Source organism: Cornus florida, unplaced genomic scaffold, assembly GCF_030987335.1.
Source record: "Cornus florida cultivar Cherokee Brave unplaced genomic scaffold, ASM3098733v1 CherokeeBrave_3.0.0_Hap2_Chr08, whole genome shotgun sequence".
NCBI lineage: Eukaryota > Viridiplantae > Streptophyta > Magnoliopsida > Cornales > Cornaceae > Cornus > Cornus florida.
Genome location: NW_026775578.1, coordinates 5,608,487 through 5,633,308, shown reverse-complemented (window position 1 = coordinate 5,633,308; position 24,822 = coordinate 5,608,487). Strand labels below are relative to the sequence as shown.

The following is a 24,822-nucleotide window of genomic DNA, read 5'->3' as shown; positions in this document are numbered from 1 at the left end:
AGGGTTCCAGTTTCAGAACTTAGTTGTAAAGACGTTCTTTATAATACAGAAAGCACAGAGCGAAAAAAAAAAAAAATTTGAGTAATATGGAATAGTAGCTGAACAATATCAGCCGTAGTGGCAACGAGATTGTACCACTGTATAAAGAAAGCCTAGTGCTTTTTCAGGCCTTGAAATAATTATGAATCGGAAAATGATTTAATTTCAGAAATAAGAATACAAGTGTGAAGATGTAAATCTACAAATAATTTAAAACAGATCAACATATTGCTTCATTTTGTAAGAATAAAAATACACACATTCAAGAAAAAAAAAAAAAAAAAAAAAGAACAGATCGATTTCAACCACTACGATCTCTTCTCGAGAATTAACTCTCATTATGCTAAAAATAGGCCTTAGACTTAAAAATCACAAGAAACATAAATATTGTTGTAATAACTACTGTTTTCCTTTAAGAAAATTAATGTAGAGTGACAATGGACTACCACCAAAGTATTTGTTTAGTTTTTTTTATGCAAGGAGATAGAGAGTGTCAAAATTGCACAAGCATGTACGAAAGGGACAACCCAACAACACTACTTATCCTTGTCCATAGACCTTAGCATTCACATTCTTCCTTGTATCGAAATTTCTACCAATATTAAAAGGTTAGTAGCACACGAACTAGAAAAACTGTGTCCTATTTGTCCCTGTTTATTTCTACCAATCATAAATCATCGAATAGTGTTTTCATTTGTCCGAAAAGCTTCAAATTAAGCAAGTTTGCCAGAATGAAATGCCTCCAATTTTAACCTTTGACAAAGGTTCACAGCAATCCAACATAGAATCATCAAACCATCTCCATGAACCTGTAAGACAAATGGGAATGGAAAATCATAATGCAAATAGAAAAATGCTGCAACTGTGAAAAATTATATTCTTACACCACCAGATCCTAACTTGGGTGGTATCTCTTCAAGGCTGAGGGCTTCAAGTCACACTTGGAACACAAAGTGTGCGAGTTGCTTACCTATTTAAATGAAAAATGATTTTGCAAATACTTTATTACACATGATATACAAGTTATAACAACTTCTCATCATTTTTCCACCATACAACATCACAACAGTTAAAAGAGGGGCCTGTCCTCTATTTTAAACCCCGACATTGTAGCATTACATCTTTAATTAAATATTACAAAGCACAAATTGCCACCTAATGTTACATGGGCAGCCCTCCACAAAATCTTCATATTATCATTAGTTCAACCCCTCGAGGTAATTTTGATTGCAGTCCCATAGCACACATTTTCGCCGCTAGTCGATTCTCATCTTCCACATTCTCATTTTCAGCTCCTATCAAATACGGTGGGCGTGTATCAATATTTATCTTCTCTAGCGAGACAAAATTCTCAAATAAGTACATGGCGAGCTCAACATCAACCTCACAGCCAGTAAATCCAACCAATTCTACCACCTTAGGACATTTGAGCAGACGTTTCTCAGCCCTTCCTTGTACCACCTTCCCTTGCAAAAGGTAGCGGCCAGGACAATCAATATTCCCATAAAAAACTTGCCACACCAATGGTCCGATTATTAATTCAATTTTGTTAGAACAATGAAATTGAATTTTGATTCCAAACAATGAAAATGGAATGATGATCAAACTGGTTAAAGCTAAGACCTAAATCAATGCACTTAATCTATTAGCCACAAACAAAATGAATCAAAAGTATTAGTCTACTGAAAGTTAACATCTTCTTTTAAGTAGCCTAGTCCACAAAGGACTGTCATCTTATGTATTAATACCTCTAACATCGGTTCCATCTAAGAGCAGATGTATAACTTATTGCCTCTATAATAGCATCTAGTTCATACATCACACATTGGTAATCATTAATTCACACGTATGAGGCAAAGAAATAAACAATTTTTTCACAAACTTTCCTTGAAGGAGAGAGATGCAGATTAACATTGAACATCAAAATAATAGAAATTGGAAGGCAATGTAGGAATATATTGTCTTCTCATCAAATTTTAAAATATATACACACACACACACACACACACACACATATATATATTAAAAAACACCTCCTCCAATGGCCGATGCTAAGCCTAAGCTACAAAATCAATGAAAACAAACTAGATGCACAGTGCACCACTGTTCTCAAATTCTTTTGATATTAGGTAAATTTATGTAAGATATGAATCTTATCTATAGGTCTCAGAAATTTTGTAAAGCAAATCATACATATCTAGAGGAAAAAAAGAAAAAGAGAGCGATGATGTAGTATGAATGCCATTACAAGTTAAAATTACTTAGTAATCACCTAAAATAACATAAAACATAAGATTCCAGGATAGAATATGATGCACATATTGTAAACCAAGGTAAGAGCACTAACCTCGAGACAAAATCTATACAAACAAGGAGCTGCCTCTATGTGAGAAATGCAAGGAAGGAAGCTCCTGATACGGTATGGATACACCTTCAATGTCAAATGCTTTAGATTCCTTAATTCAGGAAATTTGGGGAAGTTATCAAATACCTGAAGAGTCCAAATAACGAAATGTGTCAGAAAACCTTGAAGAATAAGAGAAGGCACAAAAGAGAGGTAAGTTAGATACTAACCTCGTAATCCAACTTCAATACAAGTGTCTGCAGCTGAGAGGTATAGCTTGAAAACTGGGAAAATTTCATAAACTTGCAAAACTGACCCCCCAGGTTTAGTTTAGAAAGATGGCATGCACTCTTGAAACACAAGTTTATTTGGTGACCAAAATATTCAAGTGACACCAGACTTTTTGCAGAAATCTCAATGTCTTCCAAAAACCAACAGTACGCTATTTTCAAATGCTTGAGCGATTGACCATAAACTTTAACATTGACTAGACAAGCCGAGTTATCAACAGATACTTCTTCAAGAAATGGACAGCTTGATAAAAAACATTCAAGGCATTCTGCAGTCACATCCACATACGTGAAACGGATTGCAGTTAGTGATTCAAGTCTCGAAAAATCCAGGGACCTTGTAATGCCCTTCCGGAATATTACTACGTAATCGTTTAAGATTCAACTCAAGCCTTTGAACTCTCTTCTCCATTGTAAAGTGAACCCAATTATCAATATCAGATGTAGAACTATAATCCAAATCAAAGTGAATTCTGAATTCATCCAGGGTTGCACCCTTGTGTGAGTTCAAGACCCGATTCACCCAACTTATATAGTTAGCCCTCTCCACCCCTAATATTTTCCAATTTCCTTTCCTTCGAAGTTTCCGCAATAACTTCAAAGCCTCAAAATTAAAAGTACCAGTTGTATATGTCCACAACTCTTTCCATCTACTTGAGACTACACTAGTTCTTGCCGCCTCTTTCATTGGCAAGCAAGAGAGGATGCAAATAAGAATTTCATCCGGCAACTGACTGATCCGATCTTCAGAGTGATTACTCCTCCCTTTACACTGATTATTGCAAACCAAATAACATAGTGACGATAATTAGTATAAATTAATAAAATTGAATTGACCACAAACATGAGAAATTAGGTGATAACAAATAAGGAGAAAACAACTCCTCTCTTTACACTGATTATTGCAAACCACATAACATAGTGAGGACAGTCAGTATAAATTAATAAAATTGAATTGAACACAGACATGATAAATTAGGTAAAACGAATAAGGAGAAAACAACCACGCAAACACACAATAATTCATCACACATAATAATTTAGCGGAGAAATTGACGATTAAGAAAAAAGAAAGCTTTATGATTATTATTATATGGAAAAGATTCAAAAAAAATTTCAAATTGCTTAAAGGGAAAAAAATATTTACCTTCCTAAGTGCAAATTTGGAGTTCAGTCGTCTTTGTTTCATTGTGTAACCAAAAACCCTTTAGCCAAGTCTTCAACTTCGTAAAAACTTTGAACACCCACTGAGGAATTGTTCAAAAAATTACTATCAATCTACAATGAGAATATATGACACAGAAAGTACGTGTGTGTGTGTGTGTGTATATATATTACTAAGCAGATCTTGTCACCTGAGGCGATAGCGGAGGCTGCGCGGAGTGTCGAAGCAGATTGTTGTGATCGTAATGACTTGAAGAAATATTTCCAAATCCTTCGGCACGAAGGAACATATAGAATTTGGACGATGGAATGATGGTAAATATACACCAATCTGTTTCACGCGCTTAGATAAAAAATAAATAAAAATTAACCAGCCCAACGTGAGTGGGCTTAGCCCATCAGTTTTGCAACCGACCTATTGATAGAAAGAGGTCGTAAAACGGCTCATGGGGGGTCAGAAGCAAGTCGAGTCAAGGGCGGGTCAAACTCACATTCCATTGAGACATTGATTAGTCTTATAAATTATAAATTAAAGCCTAGCTCTAAGAAAAATTGAGATAAGACCCCTAAGTTTAATAAAAAGAATCCCTAAGTTTTTTATTTTTATGTTAGATATCATTATTAGGGTAAATTGCAACACTGTTTGGACGATACTCTTAAGTTTACAAAATTAAACAATCACCCCAACTATCTTTGACAGAAGATAAAAATACCTTATTGCTCATTGACTTATGAATGACTTATCAATTGACACATTGAAATGTTGATTTACCTATTTAATTTTTTTAACTATTTTTAATATATCACACTAACATATAAATATAATGTGCTGATTGAATTGGATCAAATCGAATCGTATTCGTATATATATAAATTATTTGCTCACCCCTAATAGTTTCTAAAGCAAATTAGAATCCAATTAATTTCAATTCTCTAATGTCCTCCAAAGGGACAATTAATTTCAAATTTTCAATTCGCTATTTGTCTTTTCATTCACGGAGGACAAAATTGAATGTAAAAAAGATTATTTTATGAGTATATATGAGTATTATTTAGAATAAATTATAGTCATATAGGTGGGCTTGGCTTCAGTTAGTACGTCCTATAGTTTGGGCCTTGGCTGGCTAGTATTGTATAGGCTTGAGTTCAAATCATGTCAGGCTTTCATAATTGTACAGTAATTATTAAGTGCCCTGTCCTTCCCAATGTTCACCCCTAAATGAGGCGTATTATACAGGGATGGCAACGGGGGCGTGATGAGTACTAAAAAGTGCGTATTTAAACCCTTTAAGTTTAGGTATTCTAGTACCTTTATCTATCTTACTTTACCGTTTTAGATTGATTTCGTATTATTTTCATTTTCAGCCACTTATCCCAAAAATAAGCTAACTCAGCCAAATAAGAGCTTAATTGAAGCAATTCTGAGATTAAACAAAGAAAGGAGCAAAGTGGAGGAAGAAAGAAGCAAAACAGCAAGTTCGATCGATCCAAAGTTAAGGTTCGATCGATCAAACAATGATCGATCTCAGCACTTTAAGATAGATTCAAGCCTTGACCAAAAAACATAAAGTTCCAAAAGTTCGATCGATCCAACACCATCCTTCGATCGATCGAACACTTTTGTCCTTATTCAAATGATTGATCCTATCCATAGCTGTCCACCCACTAACCACCTTTTGTCCTTTTTCCAAAAATATCTCCCAAAATATCTCGGATTTGTCTCTTTCCAAAAAGTTCAGCCAGTTGGATCTATCCAACCTCAGTTTGATCGATCTCAGCCAGTTCGATCGATCCAAGTCCAAGGTTCGATCGATCGAACTTCCTCCAAGTGCAAAAAGTTAAAATTCTAGCTCATTGAAAGTTGTCCTTTATCCAATCATTGGAGAATATTGTGTGCACGACCCTAGCTCATTTTGGGTGTCATTTTGACCTACCTATATAAGGATAAGGATTGTTTTTTCAAAAGAGAAAAAAAAATTAGACATTCATATCATCTCTTGGAGAGAAAGCTTGGAGGAGGAGGAGGCTAGAGACACCATTGGAGATCTTCATCAACAAGGAGCAAACCTCTTCCATGGAATTAGCCCTTGAGGGTTGGAGCATCATCACCATGAGTGGCTAGACATCCTCTTGGGGCTAGAGTTAGCCCCAAGCATGCTTTCTATATCTTAATCTTGTGTATTACTGAAGGATTAGTGTTGTAATTGATGTTTTGACACTTTGATATATATGGATCTTGTTTATTCAATGATTTATGTGGTTTAATGCTTCCAATTGGTCATTTCATTCTATCTATATGTCTATGTATGCTAGAATAGATGTTCATGTGTTTATCTCTAGATTTTGTGTTATTGATGCGTATCTATGTGTATTGATACTATAGATTTAGAGATTGTAAAAACATTGTGCTTAAAAGAATGCTTTTGTGATTCTCTTGATGGTTTATGCTTATCTCTTGATGGGTTGTGCCTCTCCCCTAGTTTATTTTAATGCTAGTAGTGTAGATGTAATGTAGTTGTAGTGTAGTGTTAAATGGGAGGACAATCTATGCTTGTTGTTTGATGATCCAAGCTTTTGAATGCAATTAGCATATGTCTCTATCCTTGTGTTGTATTTGGATTGTGAGTTTAGTGAAATGATTAACGACTTGTTTTGATTTATTGTGCCTTTCACATGTTGTTTACACAATACATGCTTCATAGCTTAGATATATTGTGCCTTTCACATGATGTTTAGACAATACATACTTAACTAGTCATCCTTACTTGTTGAATCAACCAAATACACACACACCAATATTGCAACACCCTAATTGCCTTCATTAATCACTTGTCAATGATATAGAAATGCATTGCTTGGTGGTGATCTTTAAACCTCAAGATATCTCTCTCTCTCTCTCTTTCACTTACTCTTAATTGCAATTTTTTTGCTATTATTTAGTTTAATTTAGTTGCTCTTTAATCAACTAACTAACCAATTGTTTGATCGCTTGACCTACTAGCCTAATTGTGATTCCACGACATTGCTCGATCTTCACAGTCCCTTGGGACGATCCCTACTCGCCCTAGCTATATTTATAGTGAAATGTAGTAGTGGCTTCTACAAATGTAAAACTCTTGGCCCTCGCCTTAATGCACACTCTTAAGCTTACGGTTCACGAACGACCAGGGCGGGTTTGGGCGGGTGTACCCCCCAATACCGTTTAAAAACCCCGCCCCCGTCCCTGTCCAAAACCATATAAATGGGGGAACCTTCCACCCCATCCCCATAACCGTTTAACATTTTTACCTCCACGGGTACCCTCTCCGCCCCGTTTAAGACCATAATTTATTTATTGTTGAAATAAATTTGCTTTTTTTTTTTTTTCCTCATCTTCTGTTCTTCACCATTGTAACTCTTTTTTTAATCAAATTCATTTGTTAATTTAATATTATTATATAGGGTACTTAATATATATACTGGGAAATATATATACGAATGAAATAAGGGTACTTAAGTAATTTTTCTATCTAAACCGGACGGGGCGGTGCAAGGCGACCTCTCCCCACCCCCACACCAAATCCGTGTGGGTTTTATTACATCAAACCATCCACACCCAAATAAGCTAAACGGTTCTCCAAAATCGCAAAAATCGGGACGGGACGGGTAACCGCGGGGGTGGGTCAAATTGCCATCCCTAGGCGTATACAAGGGGTTGGAAATGAATAGTTTCATTTGCTGTTCACTCAAAAAAAGAATTGAAATCTAACAATTGTTAGATTCTGAGTCATACAAATTTATGTTTATATAGTTTTATATTTATATAATTTGATCTGTTAAATAATTCATTAAAAATTGACACCCAACTTAGAACACATTTTCCTGATTTCCACGTGTGTAGAAGAATTCGAGTAGAGTTGATACCCTTTAACGTAATTATCTAGGGGTGAATTGTTAGGAAAATGAGGTTTTCAATTTTATGCGCATATCAAAGTACCTATTCCATGGTAGGAATGTACTCCTTATACGAAATTTTATAAAGGATTTTTGATAATTTCACACGTAGAGAACATTGTTAATATATATATTTTTCTTCCTTTTCTTTTATTTATTTATTTTTTTCTTAAACAAAATTGCACGCACATATATGTTTCTATGGAGACTTGAATATGACTTTTTACGTAACTTTGAGTTATTAGAGCACATTCTTCTTACTTAATAGTCTTACTTTTTTTTTTAAATAGCTAGATTCAAACTTGAACTCAAGATTTTGAACTGCTCACAAGCATAAATTGAATCTAAATTGAGTTTTAAAATGAAAGGAAGTCAAATTGGAATAATTTTTATGTGAACTCCAATCTAATTGTCTGCTATAGAAATATCCTATATCACTAAGACAAATCTAAATTAACAAGAGACCACTTAATTATGATATCCAGAATCATAAAGATAAATTGAAGAAGAGCCCACTTAATTATTTCTACAGAAAAAAAAATAGAATAAATTACATTAACAACACACCTACCATTTTATTTCCAGCTGACTAAATTTATAAAATAATAATATTGTCTTTCTCCTATATATAATATAATATAATACTCCATATTATTATAATATAAAAGTATTACACTTTTATACTCAATGTCACTTTTTCATAGGTGACACAATTTGCCTAACTCACAAAAAAATGAGTATAATTTACCAAAAGTAAATAAATAAAATAACACACATAAAAATTCTTGCAAAACTGGAAACAGTAAATTTTTATTTTTATTTTTGGAATCTTAGAGTAACGATCAAGGAAGTAGTAATAGGAATGTCAAGAATTCAAAAAGTGAATTGTTGTATGAGAGAAAAACGGCATTTGGTCCTACAAAGTGATTTGATCGGAATGAAGTGCCACAGTTAGACGTCCCTTTCACAGACAAACTGACACAAGTCGGCGTTTGCCGGTGGGCTGCTATTAGCTTTTGCTATCATAGGTTGTACTGTCGGCTCCGTCGGCGCGTATTTTACCGTGCCCACTAAAAACTCATGGGTGGGGTCCGAACAGTTGGCCGGACCCTTGTCCGTACTCGAGGTCGACTATGGGTATAACCGTCATTTCCTATGTCAACACGAAGCATGAACCTCATCCATAATGTAACGTTACCGATTTTTCCTATTTTCTATTTGTTGGAAATTATTTAATTTTTTTGGATTATTTTAATTCTTACCTCGTTTTGCGTGTCACGCAGGCCCCGAGGGGCTTTTTGGTCATTCATCTAGCCGAGGGTTTTGGAAATTTATTTTTAATCATTTTAAGTCAGTTAGAAGTGATTGTATTATTTTTAAATTTTTCAGATGTCGGGTCGATTTCTGAATTCTTGAACTTCTCTCGGTTTTCTCATTTTAAGTGAGGGGCATTATAGACATTTCACTCATATATTCATATTCATATATCTACATAGTTCGGAAGATATTTTGGAGGATAGAGGAGGCATTACATTGAATGAGCAAGGGCAAGATTGAAACTTCACCAAAAGTAGAAACCATTTTTTGTTTGACAAGTGGCACCATTAGAACCACTTGACCAAGTGCAAGGCCAACTTTTTCCCCTTCCTCTTTCATTTTCGGGCATCACCTCTTCCTCTTCTTTGTCTTCATTTTTCTTTCTCTATATTCCATATCTGCATCAGATATATGTCACATATGTTTCAACCTTGGATTTTGGGATATTAGAAGGTGTTTTTGGTGATGCCATAGAGAGAAAGTTGATGAGCTTGAGGAGAGCTTCCATTTGGCACCCATGTTGCTAGGGTTTAGAGAATTTTAAAGCTAGGGCTTGCTAAAGCCTTGTTTGGTTTGCTATTTTGCGGTAAGGGAAGTCTAAATTACAAATTCCTATGATTTTAGTGAGATTCTATGTATTTTCTTACATTAAAATCTTGATATTGTGAAGCATGCTTAGTTTGTAGCTTTTTGGTTGTGATGTTAAGCATGAGATAGTATTGAATTAATTATTGTGGATTGAGAATATGATTATTTCTTGTATTTGTGCCAAGCATGCTATTTTCTATGAGAAAATGTGAAAGTACGAATTATGTGACTAAATTTTATGTTTGGGTATTTGATATGATAATCATGATGTAAATAATGACTTGTATATTGATAAATGGTTGTATGATATGCATATTCTTGGTATGGGGTGAATTGAGATAGTGAAGGTTTGATATAGTAGAAAAGGTTAGGAAGTGAGATGAAGGATAGTGTTGTAAGTTAAGGTGGTGGTTAATTAAGAAGGTTTTAGTGAGGTTTGGTTAGAAAGGAAGAAGAGAACATTTGTATTTCATGTTTGATGGTTTGGTTTGTTGTTATACCCCCGGATTTCCGGATGCGGGTTGGCAGGCCCACGCCCGATTACCCGAGGATATCAAACCAATTAGGCGATAATCGAACACAGAATACAAATAAGATAAATAGGAATAAATAAAAACTGCTGAAAAGAAACTAGAATAGAAATCTCAAAAACTGAAACCTCAAAATATAATTTTATAAGTAAAGAATTATTCTGACACATACAAATTCTCCATTTCCAATACAACTCGGGAATCCATCTAGTGGACCCCTAATAAAACTGCAACACTAAAAAATAACAACTAAAGGACTCCAATGCTAAATCACGAAGAAACTCCTACGTCGTCGGAAGAATGAGTAGCCGTCTCTGCTCAGCACAAACAAGCTTTAAGACTGGAACCATCCGTTACCTGTAAAATAATAGTGGGTTAGACCCACGAACAAGTTCTATCCTAACTACAATCCAAACAGAGACTCGATACATAGATACACCCAATATGTCTCAACCATATCTAAATAGTCCGTAGATATGTATATATACACACTACAGGACTCTTACTGAACTATGATGAGGGTCTCAACCTGAATAGAATGCAACATGTAAAACCGCACCCAAAGGTGGGCATGAGTACCTAGACCTAACAGGGTATACCTTAACCATCATAACTAGCTATACATCCTATTACATATACGCACCACAACCAACGATCCTGAGACTCAAGCTCATATTGCGGTACTATAAATCTTATATATAAATTCCCATCCAAATATAATGATGTGCCGATCAACTGTTCGTCACTCAAGACACAACATATAATTAAGATTTAAATGTTTTAATTAAATCCCTATCCTATTTCATACCGAAATATAATCAACCATCCAATATGTCGTTCAACTGTTTTAGCTGACACGACATGAAACCATGTAGGATTTAAATGTTTTAGTTAATCCATTCCGTATGTATGAATGGGTAGGAGTTAGCGTTTTGATCTAGCCCTTCCCTCCGTATGCCACCGTCCCATACCGGTGCATACCATGCAAATGATCCGTAAATGATGCAACATTTTAAGCAGTATATCAAATATAGTCCACATAATCCATATAGTTGATAAATACAGAATTTAAACAACTCATCAACTAACCATTCACAATAAAATCCATGTAATTGACGAAACAATGCTTGATCGTTTGTCAATTTAAAATCCAGACCAACATCCATATAATTGACAGAAAATATATATATTTAATTCTTTAATTAAATCCAGGCCAACATTCATATGCTTGACAGAATCTAAGTGTTAGTTCAGCAATTTAAATCCAAACCATAAATCAAGTAATTGCGGAATATGGTATACTATTTCAGCAAGTTCAATTTAAAAATATACTCTAGTTAATTGCAGAGTAAGATTTAATATTTCAACCATTAAATTCTAAACCATAATCAAATTAAAATCCTTAATTGCAGAATAGGGTGTGACACTACAGTAACTACAACCAGAGTACTATCCAATTCAAAACCATGTAAACTACAGAATTAAAAAAAGTAGTTTAGCAACCAAAATCCAAACCACGCCTAGGTCCAGTCACTTAAATGAAGACCCTTTGTACCTCTAAAATAAGTTTTAAACTCATGCTATAATCCATTTAAATTGCTAGTTTAAACTTAGGCAATTAAATCCTTTCCGTCTATAACTAACATACGAAGTTGTTTAAGTTCCCTCTGTTAATTCCACTTGCATAATTGCATCTCTTATGCACTGAGAGCTTATAAAAATACCTAGGTTACATGTTAATCATCTTAGTCTACTTCCCACACAGTTCCAGACTCAAAAATCGTCCACACAATGCATCCAAAAACCCAGTATACATCAAAATAGGAGAGCCTGCTCTTTGAACTTGAAAGTAGGCTCTTTTTAGAGTATGGAGCCGGCTCCATTGCTTCATGGAGCCGGCTCTGAGGACTTAGAGTTGGCTCTGGACTCCCCAAAGCCGGCTCTGAAGATGAGGGAGCCAGCTCTCTCTCCATAGAGCAGGCTCTCTCCATCTCTGAGAGCCGTCTTCAACCTCTGTAACCTCTGCGACCTTCTGCGTTGTTTTAAGCCGCTTCCACCCCCCTTTTTTTTTTTAAAGACTAAATCTAGATGTTCTAGGTGTGTCAAGTATTAACCAAATTCATTATTCAGACCAATTTTACATCGTTAAACCCCTTTAACACTTACTGATTTAAACATGCTTGAAAACCAAACACAGTAGCAACACTTGCAGGAACCATCATAGAGTTTAATCAAAGCATACACATAATTAAACAGACATATAAAAACATACATAATTCAGTTATTGATCCATTAAACCCTAGAGCATACTTAGGTGCACAGAAAACAGGCCAACGGGAAGGAGAAAGAAGATAACTTGCCTGTGCTTTCAGTTACGAAATCCCGGCATCATGTCCGTTGTTCTGGCAACGCTGAGTTACTGTCTAGCCTCCTCTTACTTCTGCTCTTCCTTTCTCCTAGGTCTGACTTTGAAGCCCCAGCCGGAAACCTCACAAACTTGTTCTGTTTCTCTCAAAACCTCACTTTGTATGACACTATATTTTGATACGTGAATAGGGTTTTCCAACCTTTCCTTTAGGCTATAAACATATATATATAGGCATAGATAAAACCTAATTCTAATGGAAATCTCAGATAGAAACCCTAACCTAAATTAAACCCTAATCGGCCCATAGGTTGTAATCCGTCTCTGCTTCTACCTACTGGACCACTCAACAGAACCCTAAAGACTGTATTAACGTAATTTAAATACTCATTTAACTTAATTAAATAAGTAAAGCAAACTAAAAAAACCAAACCATAAATTAAATCATTACCACAAATCAATTAAATCAATGAATGCAATTAAATTAAATGACTAAACACAATTTAAAAAAAAAAATTTCATTTAAATAAAACAATTAAATAAAATAATTTGACACCTAAGCACATAGAATAAAATTTAAATTCCAATCTTATCCTTTTGAAAACTAGGGATATTACATTTGTGAATTTTTGAAATTCAGGTATGATTGATATGACTCATAATCCCATGATCCCTTTTCTTTGGTTGCGACTCACAGGATTTTTAGGAATGTACTTTAGACTTTTTCTTCTCAGCTGTTGAGTTTACCCTATTATCATTAATATTTTTCAAGAACTCGGAGATGAGCCGGTGAATGATAGGCATCCATAGTTATTGATGTAGTTAGGATTTCAATTCATTTTTATTAAAACTATGTAATTTTGGCCATGAAAGCCTCAGTTTCTGTATTTAATTCTTTAGAGATTGTATAAAAATGGGATTTGTATAATTTGATCTTTAAACAATGTATTGGACTTGTATTGAGTTTTAATTATGTTTTACACACCTTTGAATGCATGAATTGGGACACGTTTAGACCTAAAATGTGCTTACTAAGGGACCCAAGAGGTGTCTATATGCACAAGTGCACAATTTTAAGGTTTTTAGGGCATTTTCAAGATTCTGACTATCTTGAACCAGTTCAGTCCCAATGAACCCGTTCAAGGGGTGCATTTGGTTCATGTTTGGGCATACTGCCCATCTTGAACCTGTTCATGATCATTAAACCAGTTCAAGACCTCTAGTACTCACTTTAGCGAGTACCATAACTTTTCAAGTGATACCACGACCGGTTATTCAACTATAGGAGACGGAGATGGAGCGGAATCTTCAGTACCTTATTCAGTTTGGCAAACTCATGAAAGTAACATTTGAGGGAGGTCTGGACCCGTTAGTTGCAGATGACAGGCTTGATGAAGTTAAAAAGCATTTCAGGGCAATAACCGCACCTAATGATCGGTTAAAGATTACCTTAGCCACGTATAAGTTTGTTAGCGACGCGGCAGTATGGTGGAAGACCATGACTAGCGCGTATAATACTGATAGTATGAGTTGGGATACATTCAAGAATCTTTTCTTTGATAAATATTTCCCGTAGACCAAGATACGGGAATTGAGGACACAGTTTGAAATTCTCGAGCAAGGTGACCTGTCAGTGATGAAGTATGAGAATAAGTTCACTTCTATTTCACGTTTTGCTACAGATGTGTTAGGGAATGAGGAGTAGAAGACATGATGTTTTGTGTACGGCCTAAATCGTTCTATTAGGCCGGGGGTGACACTTTTGGGATTAAAGAGTTATTCTGAGGTAGTTACTAAAGCACAGATGGCGGAGGCAAAAGCCAAAGATTGGCAAGAAATGTGTGGTATAGTTGGTTCTCAAGAACGAGGTGTGAGTGTGGGTACTTCTTCAGGAAGCGAGGACAGGAGGAGGCACAGATGTGTTTTATTGTTTTCTCAGGAGCAACGAACGACATGTGCTACTCCTATTGTTAGTACTTCTTCAGGGTCCTTTAGGATGAGTGTGGTGTGTTACCATTGTAGACAACCAAGACACTGCAAGGCAGAGTGTCCGCTTGATAAATCTAGTTTCAGAGTTTGTTTTCAGTGTGGTTAGATGGGCCACATGAAGAGGGACTGTCTACAGAGGAGATAAGGCATTACTGTGATTGATTCTTGTATAATGGGGGATACCTGTGAGATGGGGCAGATGCCTGTGCACTATTGTGCCGGATGTAGCATGAGTTACCTGTGAGTTTTATAACGAGAGGTTACCTGTGACTATGTTGTAACGGGGGATACCTGTGAGTCGTGTCAGTTGTAATAGGGCAAACCTGTGAGTCGGCTTGTGTTGTAATGGGGGATACCTGTGAGCCATGTCGGATGTAATATGGGACACCTGTGAGTCAGTTTGTGTTGTAACGGGGGACACATGTGAGTCGTGTTGCATAGTTGTCTGTGAGTCGTGTTGTATCGTTGTCTGTGAGTCATGTAATATAGTTATTTGGGAGTTATGCCGCATTGTCGTATGTGCGTTTTGTCATGTTATTGCTAGTGCGTTGTGTCGTGTTGTAACGGGGGCTACCTGTGAGTTGTGTTGTGTTGTAACGGGGGATACCTGTGAGTCTAATATAGTAACAGGGGTTACCTGTGATTGTGTAACGGGGAACACCTGTGAGTTCTATAACGGGGGGATCCTGTGAGATTGGGTGTGACAGGAGATGCCTGCACACTATTGTTCTAGTAACGGGGGCTACCAGTGAGTTTGGACAGATGCCTGTGCACTTTATGCAGTGTCGGGTTCATCTTTTCCAGGATGATGGACATGTTCCGTAGTGTGGTTCTGGATTGGGGTGATACTGATGATGGTTAAAGTGTGAGCCCCTGGGGCAGGAAATTGATCGAGATGTTTTGTAACTGTTTCATGTTGTAATGTTGTATTGGTTGGGACCACTATGTATTAAAGCAATGACGCATTTCTAAGACTATATGTGTATTATCTTTCGGGGAGCCATTACTCTTCCTACATTATTTTATGAGTGGACCCCACATGATTAAGCTTAACATTTATACATCACACACTATCAGCTTTGGAAGAATCTCTCCTACTCACGCAACATCTCTCTATAAACTTCTCATATATATATATATATATATATATATATATATTTTAAGCCTCAAATTTCTTTTCCATTTTCTGGCTAATAGGTAGGGTTTTCGGGCTCAGTTCCTTAACAAAAAATGTCCCTCTCATTGTCATCTATCACATAGTTAAAGGACTTAATTTTCGGAGTAGCGGTAATTATTTTACGAATTTTTGAAAATTTTAGATTTAAGGCTTCGGAAGAGATTTTGGGCCGCTTTGATTCGGATCCAGGAGCCGCGCCTTTAGAGCAGTTTGCTCTCCTCATCGTTGGCTACGTTTCCACGGAATAATTTTTCGTTCCGCCGCCATTGATCGGCATTAACTGCGTTGACTTTTTCGGCCGGGGATGCATTTTGGCTACTTTTGAGGTAAGCCATTACATTTTGACTTTAGTTGCTTTCGTTTACTTGAATTCTTGCTAAGTGTGCTTAAAAATGATAAATTTTGGAATTTTGAATGATGATTATGTGTTTACATATTTATGTGGTAAAACATGTTCTAGATGATGTTAATTGTGTATATATATTTGCTTGGTTGCAAAGGTGTTTAAAGAACATGTCTTACGTTGAAATATTTTTTTTAAGGTTATGTGTATATACATGATGATGATGTTGATGAGTATGTATGGCTAAATTGATTAAATGCAAGCATGTGTATGTCAATTTCATTCATGCATAATTCCATTCGTGGCATGGGCATGGTTCGGGAAAAGTGAAGTTGAAATGATTCTTTTTAAATAAATGCATTTGGAAAAGATTGTGAGAAAAGGTTTTGTAAATGGAACCGGGTTTCGCAAGCCCGGGGCTAATTCGACCTAGAGGGAGCGCGGCCTGGTGTAAGGCGTGAAAAAGTTGATACTACGCCAGAAACTGTTGTTGGATTTGGAACTGGGGATAGCTATCAATCTCACCTCGGTAAAGTCGGTGAGCGGTTTTCGGTGTGCGTTGTGTTAAAACGGACTTTAATCAGAAAAGCGTTGCATTTCATGGCATTTTTACACCTATGATTATGACTCATTATGTGATACTAATCTTTTAAATTGAATGATGTGGACTGTGATTTTGATAATTCCATGTGTGATTTTGATCTTCATTGTTATTTTAGGCATTACCTACTGAATTGTTAAGCTCACACCTTATCTTAATATTTTCAGGAAATCAGAGAAGTATGGACATATGACTTATATTCACGAACTTAGGCGACACTAGAAATCTTTATAATGTTATAAGGCTGTATGTACGGCTATGGCGACCTCGTTTATGTATTTAAATTCCTTGTAATCACGTAAATAAAATGTGTATATTTTATGGCCTTGTATTTCCAATTATGTTTCTTGGACATGTATAAATGAAATTTGAAATATGCACGCTACGGATGGGATGCGCGTGAGCTACTTTAAATACTTATTTTTAATGATCATGATTATGGGACTTTATATCATAACTGTCGTGAATTGGGAGAGGTTTTACATTGTGCTTTGGCTCACAAAAGAGCTCGGTCGGTTACAGGACCAGAGAGGTTGCAGACTGCTAAATTTGCAGCTTTCAGGGCTGTCGGCTGTTGGCTAGGCTAGTCAGCAGACCGAAAGTGCATTTTTTATGTCATTATATCGTTTCGGCTGGTTGACTAACTCAGTCAGCCAACCGACCCAACAGTTTCAGTCGGCCAACATAAGGCTGTCAATCGATCGGCGCTGCCATTCTACCTTCATTTGTGTTCCTTCTGTGATGTTAGTAGTTCAGTGTTTTATGACCCTTGGGATGATGTGTATATAGTGTATTGACGTTGGAAATGACTTTTTACCCTTAGTTGACCTCGGGTTGAGGTAAGGGACTGGTTAGCGATTTAGACCCTCATGTTCGGGTCGTTACAAAAACTTTATGCAAAAATTCAAATGCCATAGTTCTGCTATATGTGGCATCACTGTTAGTTAAACAATACATTTTTGTTTAGTTTCAACATAAATGTAACCAAATGAGTGTGATAGACTTGATACATGGTTAAATTTTCTTCACTTATTCTCTCTTTATGTGTGTGTGTGTGTGTGTGTATGAGATTGAGATGATATATATATATGTATATGTGTAATCTTTGTAGTGGTGAAAATGTTAGTCTGGTATATTTAAAATAGTTTGAAGATTAAATAGATAATTTAACATTTCTATGGGTCAATTGATAAGTCAATTCATAAGTCAAAGGGTAATAAGGTATTTTTACCTTTTGTCAACGGTAGTTGGGGTGATTGTTCAATTTTGCAAATTTGGGGATGTTATCGTCCAAACCGTGTCTAAGTTGTGCAATTTACCCTATGTCACACAATGCGGGAGCGGGAGCGGGAGCGGGAGTGTAAAAATGGCAAAGTCTAAAATTAGTTGAGAGCGGGAGCGTCTTGAGAGCGCATGTATATAATACATTTTATGTTATATATATATATATATATATATATATATATATATATATATATATATATATATAATTTTTTTTTATTTTAAATTCAACTAATGTTAGAACTTATAAAATGCCCATATAAAAGGTCCAGTCCCACCCATCTATCCGAGCCCAACGCCATAACAATTTCAGTACTCTGGAAAAAAATAAAACTTAGCCCATTACCATTAAGTATAACCCTACTCTTTTTAAAAGACCCAAGCTCATGTTCTATTAAGTATAACCCTACTCCTTTTGCATTTGCATCATTTAGACCAGCAGCTAAGTTGCTAACGGCGGAGCTCTGTATGCCAAGAAGTTATCTCGATGGGCAAAATCACAATCTACAGCAGCATCACAAAAAAATCACTATCCATTGAAGGAGATCTCATCGGAAGATTAGGCTTCATCTTTGGAGATAGAAGTGACTATTGGTAGTGCTTTTTTATTTCCTCTTCAGATATGCAAACACACATATATATGCATATCTCTCTTAGTCTTAATCTTCTCTCTTTTTCTTTACAAAAGAAAATCCGAATGACCATCCGCGCCACGTTTTCCAGTGAGTCAACAGGTATTTAGGCAAAAGATCGAATTCTAAAAGTGAGTTCATGAATTCGAAAATTGAGTTCGCGAACTCAAGCTCTCAAAACGTCGATCCGCATTCGGAGCTCTGGAGCGGAAGTCGTCCATGCGAATCATGTGACTTAGAATTTACCCTTATTATTATTATTATTATTCTTTAATAAGAAACTCACTTATCTACATATCATTTAAACCCTTAAGCTTTTACTTTGAAATACATAAATAATTTGATAACTACACTAATTAGGCTATAATTTTATTATGACTCAAACTAAAATTTAAATTTCCATCAAAATCAAGGAACAATAATCAAAAGATGGGTTTTTTTATATCTTAAAAGAAGAAGAGAAATAATACAAAAGGGACAAGACAAGAGAAAAGAACAGATGAACAACTTCACAATATTTCATCACCGTGTCAGTAGAGAGGAAATAGAGGGATAGGAAGGAAAGGATGGGGCTTACTCAGAAACCTTTTAGTCTCCATTTTTCTTATTTAGTCTCCTCTTTGGAGGAACCAAGCCATGGGAGATGTTTAGTAAAAAATTATTCTCCCCCAAGACACCATTGTGTTAAGTTAAGACGAACTATGTGATAATTTCTTATAATCTATAGTGAAAAAAAAAACCACAGGCCTTGAACTACACAGAGGGTTCCAGTTTCAGAACTTAGTTGTAAAGACATTCTTTATAATACAGAAAGCACAGAGCGAAAAAAAAAAAAAAAAAAAAAAAAAAAAAAAAAAAAAAAAAAGGGTAATATGGAGTAGTAGCTGAACAATATCAGCCGTAGTGCCAACGAGATTGTACCACTGTACAAAGAAAGCCTAGTGCTTTTTCAGGCCTTGAAATAATTATGAATCGGAAAATGATTTAATTTCAGAAATAAGAATACAAGTGTGAAGATGTAAATCTACAAATAATTTAAAACAGATCAACATATTGCTTCATTTTGTAAGAATAAAAATACACACATTCAAGAAAAAAAAAAAAAAAAAAAAAAAAAAAAGAACAGATCGATTTCAACCACTACGATCTCTTCTCGAGAATTAACTCTCATTATGCTAAAAATAGGCCTTAGACTTAAAATCACAAGAAACATAAATATTGTTGTAATAACTACTGTTTTCCTTTTAAGAAAATTAATGTAGAGTGACAATGGACTACCACCAAAGTATTTGTTTAGTTTTTTTATGCAAGGAGACAGAGAGTGTCAAAATTGCACAGCATGTACGAAAGGGACAACCCAACAACACTACTTATCCTTGTCCATAGACCTTAGCATTCACATTCTTCCTTGTATCGAAATTTCTACCAATATTAAAAGGTTAGTAGCACACGAACTAGAAAAACTGTGTCCTATTTGTCCCTGTTTATTTCTACCAATCATAAATCATCGAATAGTGTTTTCATTTGTCCGAAAAGCTTCAAATTTAGCAAGTTTGCCAGAATGAAATGCCTCCAATTTTAACCTTTGACAAAGGTTCACAGCAATCCAACATAGAATCATCAAACCATCTCCATGAACCTGTAAGACAAATGGGAATGGAAAATCATAATGCAAATAGAAAAATGCTGCAACTGTGAAAAATTATATTCTTACACCACCAGATCCTAACTTGGGTGGTATCTCTTCAAGGCTGAGGGCTTCAAGTCACACTAGGAACACAAAGTGTGCGAGTTGCTTACCTATTTAAATGAAAAATGATTTTTCAAATACTTTATTACACATGATATACAAGTTATAACAACTTCTCATCATTTTTCCACCAAACAACATCACAACAGTTAAAAGAGGGGCCTGTCCTCTATTTTAAACCCAGACATTGTAGCATTACATCTTTAATTAAATATTACAAAGCACAAATTGCCATCTAATGTTACATGGGCAGCCCTCCACAAAATCTTCATATTATCATTAGTTCAACCCCTCGAGGTAATTTTGATTGCAGTCCCATAGCACACATTTTCGCCGCTAGTCGATTCTCATCTTCCACATTCTCATTTTCAGCTCCTATCAAATACGGTGGGCGTGTATCAATATTTATCTTCTCTAGCGAGACAAAATTCTCAAATAAGTACATGGCGAGCTCAACATCAACCTCACAGCCAGTAAATCCAACCAATTCTACCACCTTGGGACATTTGAGCAGACGTTTCTCAGCCCTTCCTTGTACCACCTTCCCTTGCAAAGAGTAGCGGCCAGGACAATCAATATTCCCATAAAAAACCTGCCACACCAATGGTCCGATTATTAATTCAATTTTGTTAGAACAATGAAATTGACTTTTGATTCCAAACAATGAAAATGGAATGATGATCAAACTGGTTAAAGCTAAGACCTAAATCAATGCACTTAATCTATTAGCCACAAACAAAATGAATCAAAAGTATTAGTCTACTGAAAGTTAACATCTTCTTTTAAGTAGCCTAGTCCACAAAGGACTGTCATCTTATGTATTAATACCTCTAACATCGGTTCCATCTAAGAGCTGATGTATAACTTATTGCCTCTATAATAGCATCTAGTTCATACATCACACATTGGTAATCATTAATTCACACGTATGAGGCAAAGAAATAAAGAATTTTTTCACAAACTTTCCTTGAAGGAGAGAGATGCAGATTAACATTGAACATCAAAATAATAGAAATTGGAAGGCAATGTAGGAATATATTGTCTTCTCATCAAATTTTAAAATATCTACACACACACACACACACACACACACACACATATATATATATTAAAAAACACCTCCAATGGCCGATGCTAAGCCTAAGCTACAAAATCAATGAAAAGAAACTAGATGCACAGTGCACCACTGTTCTCAAATTCTTTTGATATTAGGTAAATTTATGTAAGATATGAATCTTATCTATAGGTCTCAGAAATTTTGTAAAGCAAATCATACATATCTAGAGGGAAAAAAGAAAAAGAGAGCGATGATGTAGTATGAATGCCATTACAAGTTAAAATTACTTAGTAATCACCTAAAATAACATAAAACATAAGATTCCAGGATAGAATATGATGCACATATTGTAAACCAGAAGGTAAGAGCACTAACCTCGAGACAAAATCTATACAAACAAGGAGCTGCCTCTATGAGAGAAATGCAAGGAAGGAAGCTCCTGATACGGTATGGATACACCTTCAATGTCAAATGCTTTAGATTCCTTAATTCAGGAAATTTGGGGAAGTTATCAAATACCTGAAGAGTCCAAATAACGAAATGTGTCAGAAAACCTTGAAGAATAAGAGAAGGCACAAAAGAGAGGTAAGTTAGATACTAACCTCGTAATCCAACTTCAATACAAGTGTCTGCAGCTGAGAGGTATAGCTTGAAAACTGGGAAAATTTCATAAACTTGCAAAACTGACCCCCCAGGTTTAGTTTAGAAAGATGGCATGCACTCTTGAAACACAAGTTTATTTGGTGACCAAAATATTCAAGTGACACCAGACTTTTCGCAGAAATCTCAATGTCTTCCAAAAACCAACAGTACGCTATTTTCAAATGCTTGAGCGATTGACCATAAACTTTAACATTGACTAGACAAGCCGAGTTATCAACAGATACTTCTTCAAGAAATGGATAGCTTGATAAAAAACATTCAAGGCATTCTGCAGTCACATCCACATACGTGAAACAGATTGCAGTTAGTGATTCAAGTCTCGAAAAATCCAGGGACCGCATAGATGATAAATTGTAATGCCCTTCCGGAATATTACTATGTAATCGTTTAAGATTCAACTCAAGCCTTTGAACTCTCTTCTCCATTGCAAAGTGAACCCAATTATCAATATCAGATGTAGAACTAGAATCCAAATCAAAGTGAATTCTGAATTCATCCAGGGTTGCACCCTTGTGTGAGTTCAAGACCCGATTCACCCAACTTATATAGTTAGCCCTCTCCACCCCTAATATTTTCCAATTTCCTTTCCTTCGAAGTTTCCGCAATAACTTCAAAGCCTCAAAATTAAAAGTACCAGTTGTATATGTCCACAACTCTTTCCATCTACTTGAGACTACACTAGTTCTTGCCGCCTCTTTCATTGGCAAGCAAGAGAGGATGCAAATAAGAATTTCATCCGGCAACTGACTGATCCGATCTTCAGAGTGATTACTCCTCCCTTTACACTGATTATTGCAAACCAAATAACATAGTGAGGATAATTAGTATAAATTAATAAAATTGAATTGACCACAAACATGAGAAATTAGGTGATAACAAATAAGGAGAAACCAACTCCTCTCTTTACACTGATTATTGCAAACCACATAACATAGTGAGGACAGTCAGTATAAATTAATAAAATTGAATTGAACACAGACATGATAAATTAGGTAAAACGAATAAGGAGAAAACAACCACGCAAACACACAATAATTCATCACACATAATAATTTAGCGGAGAAATTGACGATTAAGAAAAAAGAAAGCTTTATGATTATTATTATATGGAAAAGATTCAAAAAAAATTTCAAATTGCTTAAAGGGAAAAAAATATTTACCTTCCTAAGTGCAAATTTGGAGTTCAGTCGTCTTTGTTTCATTGTGTAACCAAAAACCCTTTAGCCAAGTCTTCAACTTCGTAAAAACTTTGAACACCCACTGAGGAATTGTTCAAAAAATTACTATCAATCTACAATGAGAATATATGACACAGAAAGTATGTGTGTGTGTGTGCGTGTGTGTATATTACTAAGCAGATCTTGTCACCTGAGGCGATAGCGGAGGCTGCGCGGAGTGTCGAAGCAGATTGTTGTGATCGTAATGACTAGAAGAAATATTTCCAAATCCTTCGGCACGAAGGAACATATAGAATTTGGACGATGGAATGATGGTAAATATACACCAATCTGTTTCACGCGCTTAGATAAAAAATAAATAAAAATTAACCAGCCCAACGTGAGTGGGCTTAGCCCATCAGTTTTGCAACCGACCTATTGATAGAAAGTGGTCGTAAAACGGCACATGGGGGGTCAGAAGCAAGTGGAGTCAAGGGCGGGTCAAACTCACATTCCATTGAGACATTGATTAGTCTTATAAATTATAAATTAAAGCCTAGCTCTAAGAAAAATTGAGATAAGACCCCCTAAGTTTAATAAAAAGAATCCCTAAGTTTTTTATTTTTATGTTAGATATCATTATTAGGGTAAATTGCAACACTGTTTGGACGATACTCTTAAGTTTACAAAATTAAACAATCACCCCAACTATCTTTGACAGAAGATAAAAATACCTTATTGCTCATTGACTTATGAATGACTTATCAATTGACACATTGAAATGTTGATTTACCTATTTAATTTTTTTAACTATTTTTAATATGTCACACTAACATATAAATATAATGTGCTGATTGAATTGGATCAAATCGAATCGTATTCGTATATATATAAATTATTTGCTCACCCCTAATAGTTTCTAAAGCAAATTAGAATCCAATTAATTTCAATTATTTAATGTCCTGCGAAGGGACAATTAATTTCAAATTTTCAATTCGCTATTTGTCTTTTCATTCAAGGAGGACAAAATTGAATGTAAAAAAGATTATTTTATGAGTATATATGAGTATTATTTAGAATAAATTATAGTCATATGGGTGGGCTTGGCTTCAGTTAGTACGTCCTATAGTTTGGGCCTTGGCTGGCTAGTATTGTATAGGCTTGAGTTCAAATCATGTCAGGCTTTCATAATTGTACAGTAATTATTAAGTGCCCTGTCCTTCCCAATGTTCACCCCTAAATGAGGCGTATTATACAGGGATGGCAACGGGGGCGTGATGAGTATTAAAAAGTGCGTATTTAAACCCTTTAAGCTTAGGCATTCTAGTACCTTTATCTATCTTACTTTACCGTTTTAGATTGATCTCGTATTATTTTCATTTTCAGCCACTTATCCCAAAAATAAGCTAACTCAGCCAAATAAGAGCTTAATTGAAGCAATTCTGAGATTAAACAAAGAAAGGAGCAAAGTGGAGGAAGAAAGAAGCAAAACAGCAAGTTCGATCGATCCAAAGTCAAGGTTCGATCGATCGAACAATGATCGATCTCAGCACTTCAAGATAGATTCAAGCCTTGACCAAAAAGCATAAAGTTCCAAAAGTT

The 24,822-nt window shown here is 35.5% G+C and overlaps 2 protein-coding genes across 2 annotated transcripts in view; both read right to left on the bottom strand.

Annotated features, from left to right (window-relative positions):
- Window positions 1–3,066, bottom strand: part of LOC132269068 (F-box/FBD/LRR-repeat protein At5g22660-like) — a 66,451-nt gene extending 63,385 nt beyond the window's left edge. Inside the window, exons 1-2 of the mRNA XM_059770081.1 lie at window positions 2,614–3,066; window positions 2,387–2,530 (exon numbers count right to left, since the gene is read on the bottom strand). Coding sequence (XP_059626064.1) covers window positions 2,387–2,530; window positions 2,614–2,682 — 213 coding nt within the window. The 5' untranslated portion in view covers window positions 2,683–3,066. The remainder of the gene's footprint in view (window positions 1–2,386; window positions 2,531–2,613) is intronic.
- Window positions 3,067–20,396: 17,330 nt separating this feature from the next.
- Window positions 20,397–23,560, bottom strand: LOC132269067 (F-box/FBD/LRR-repeat protein At5g22660-like). Its single transcript, XM_059770078.1, has 5 exons — window positions 23,432–23,560; window positions 23,224–23,323; window positions 22,003–22,848; window positions 21,776–21,919; window positions 20,397–20,935 (listed from the first exon to the last, which is right to left on the bottom strand). The coding sequence occupies exons 2-5, from the start codon at window positions 23,263–23,265 to the stop codon at window positions 20,612–20,614; spliced, it is 1,356 nt and encodes a 451-aa protein (XP_059626061.1). The 5' UTR covers window positions 23,266–23,323; window positions 23,432–23,560; the 3' UTR covers window positions 20,397–20,611.
- Window positions 23,561–24,822: the final 1,262 nt, after the last annotated feature.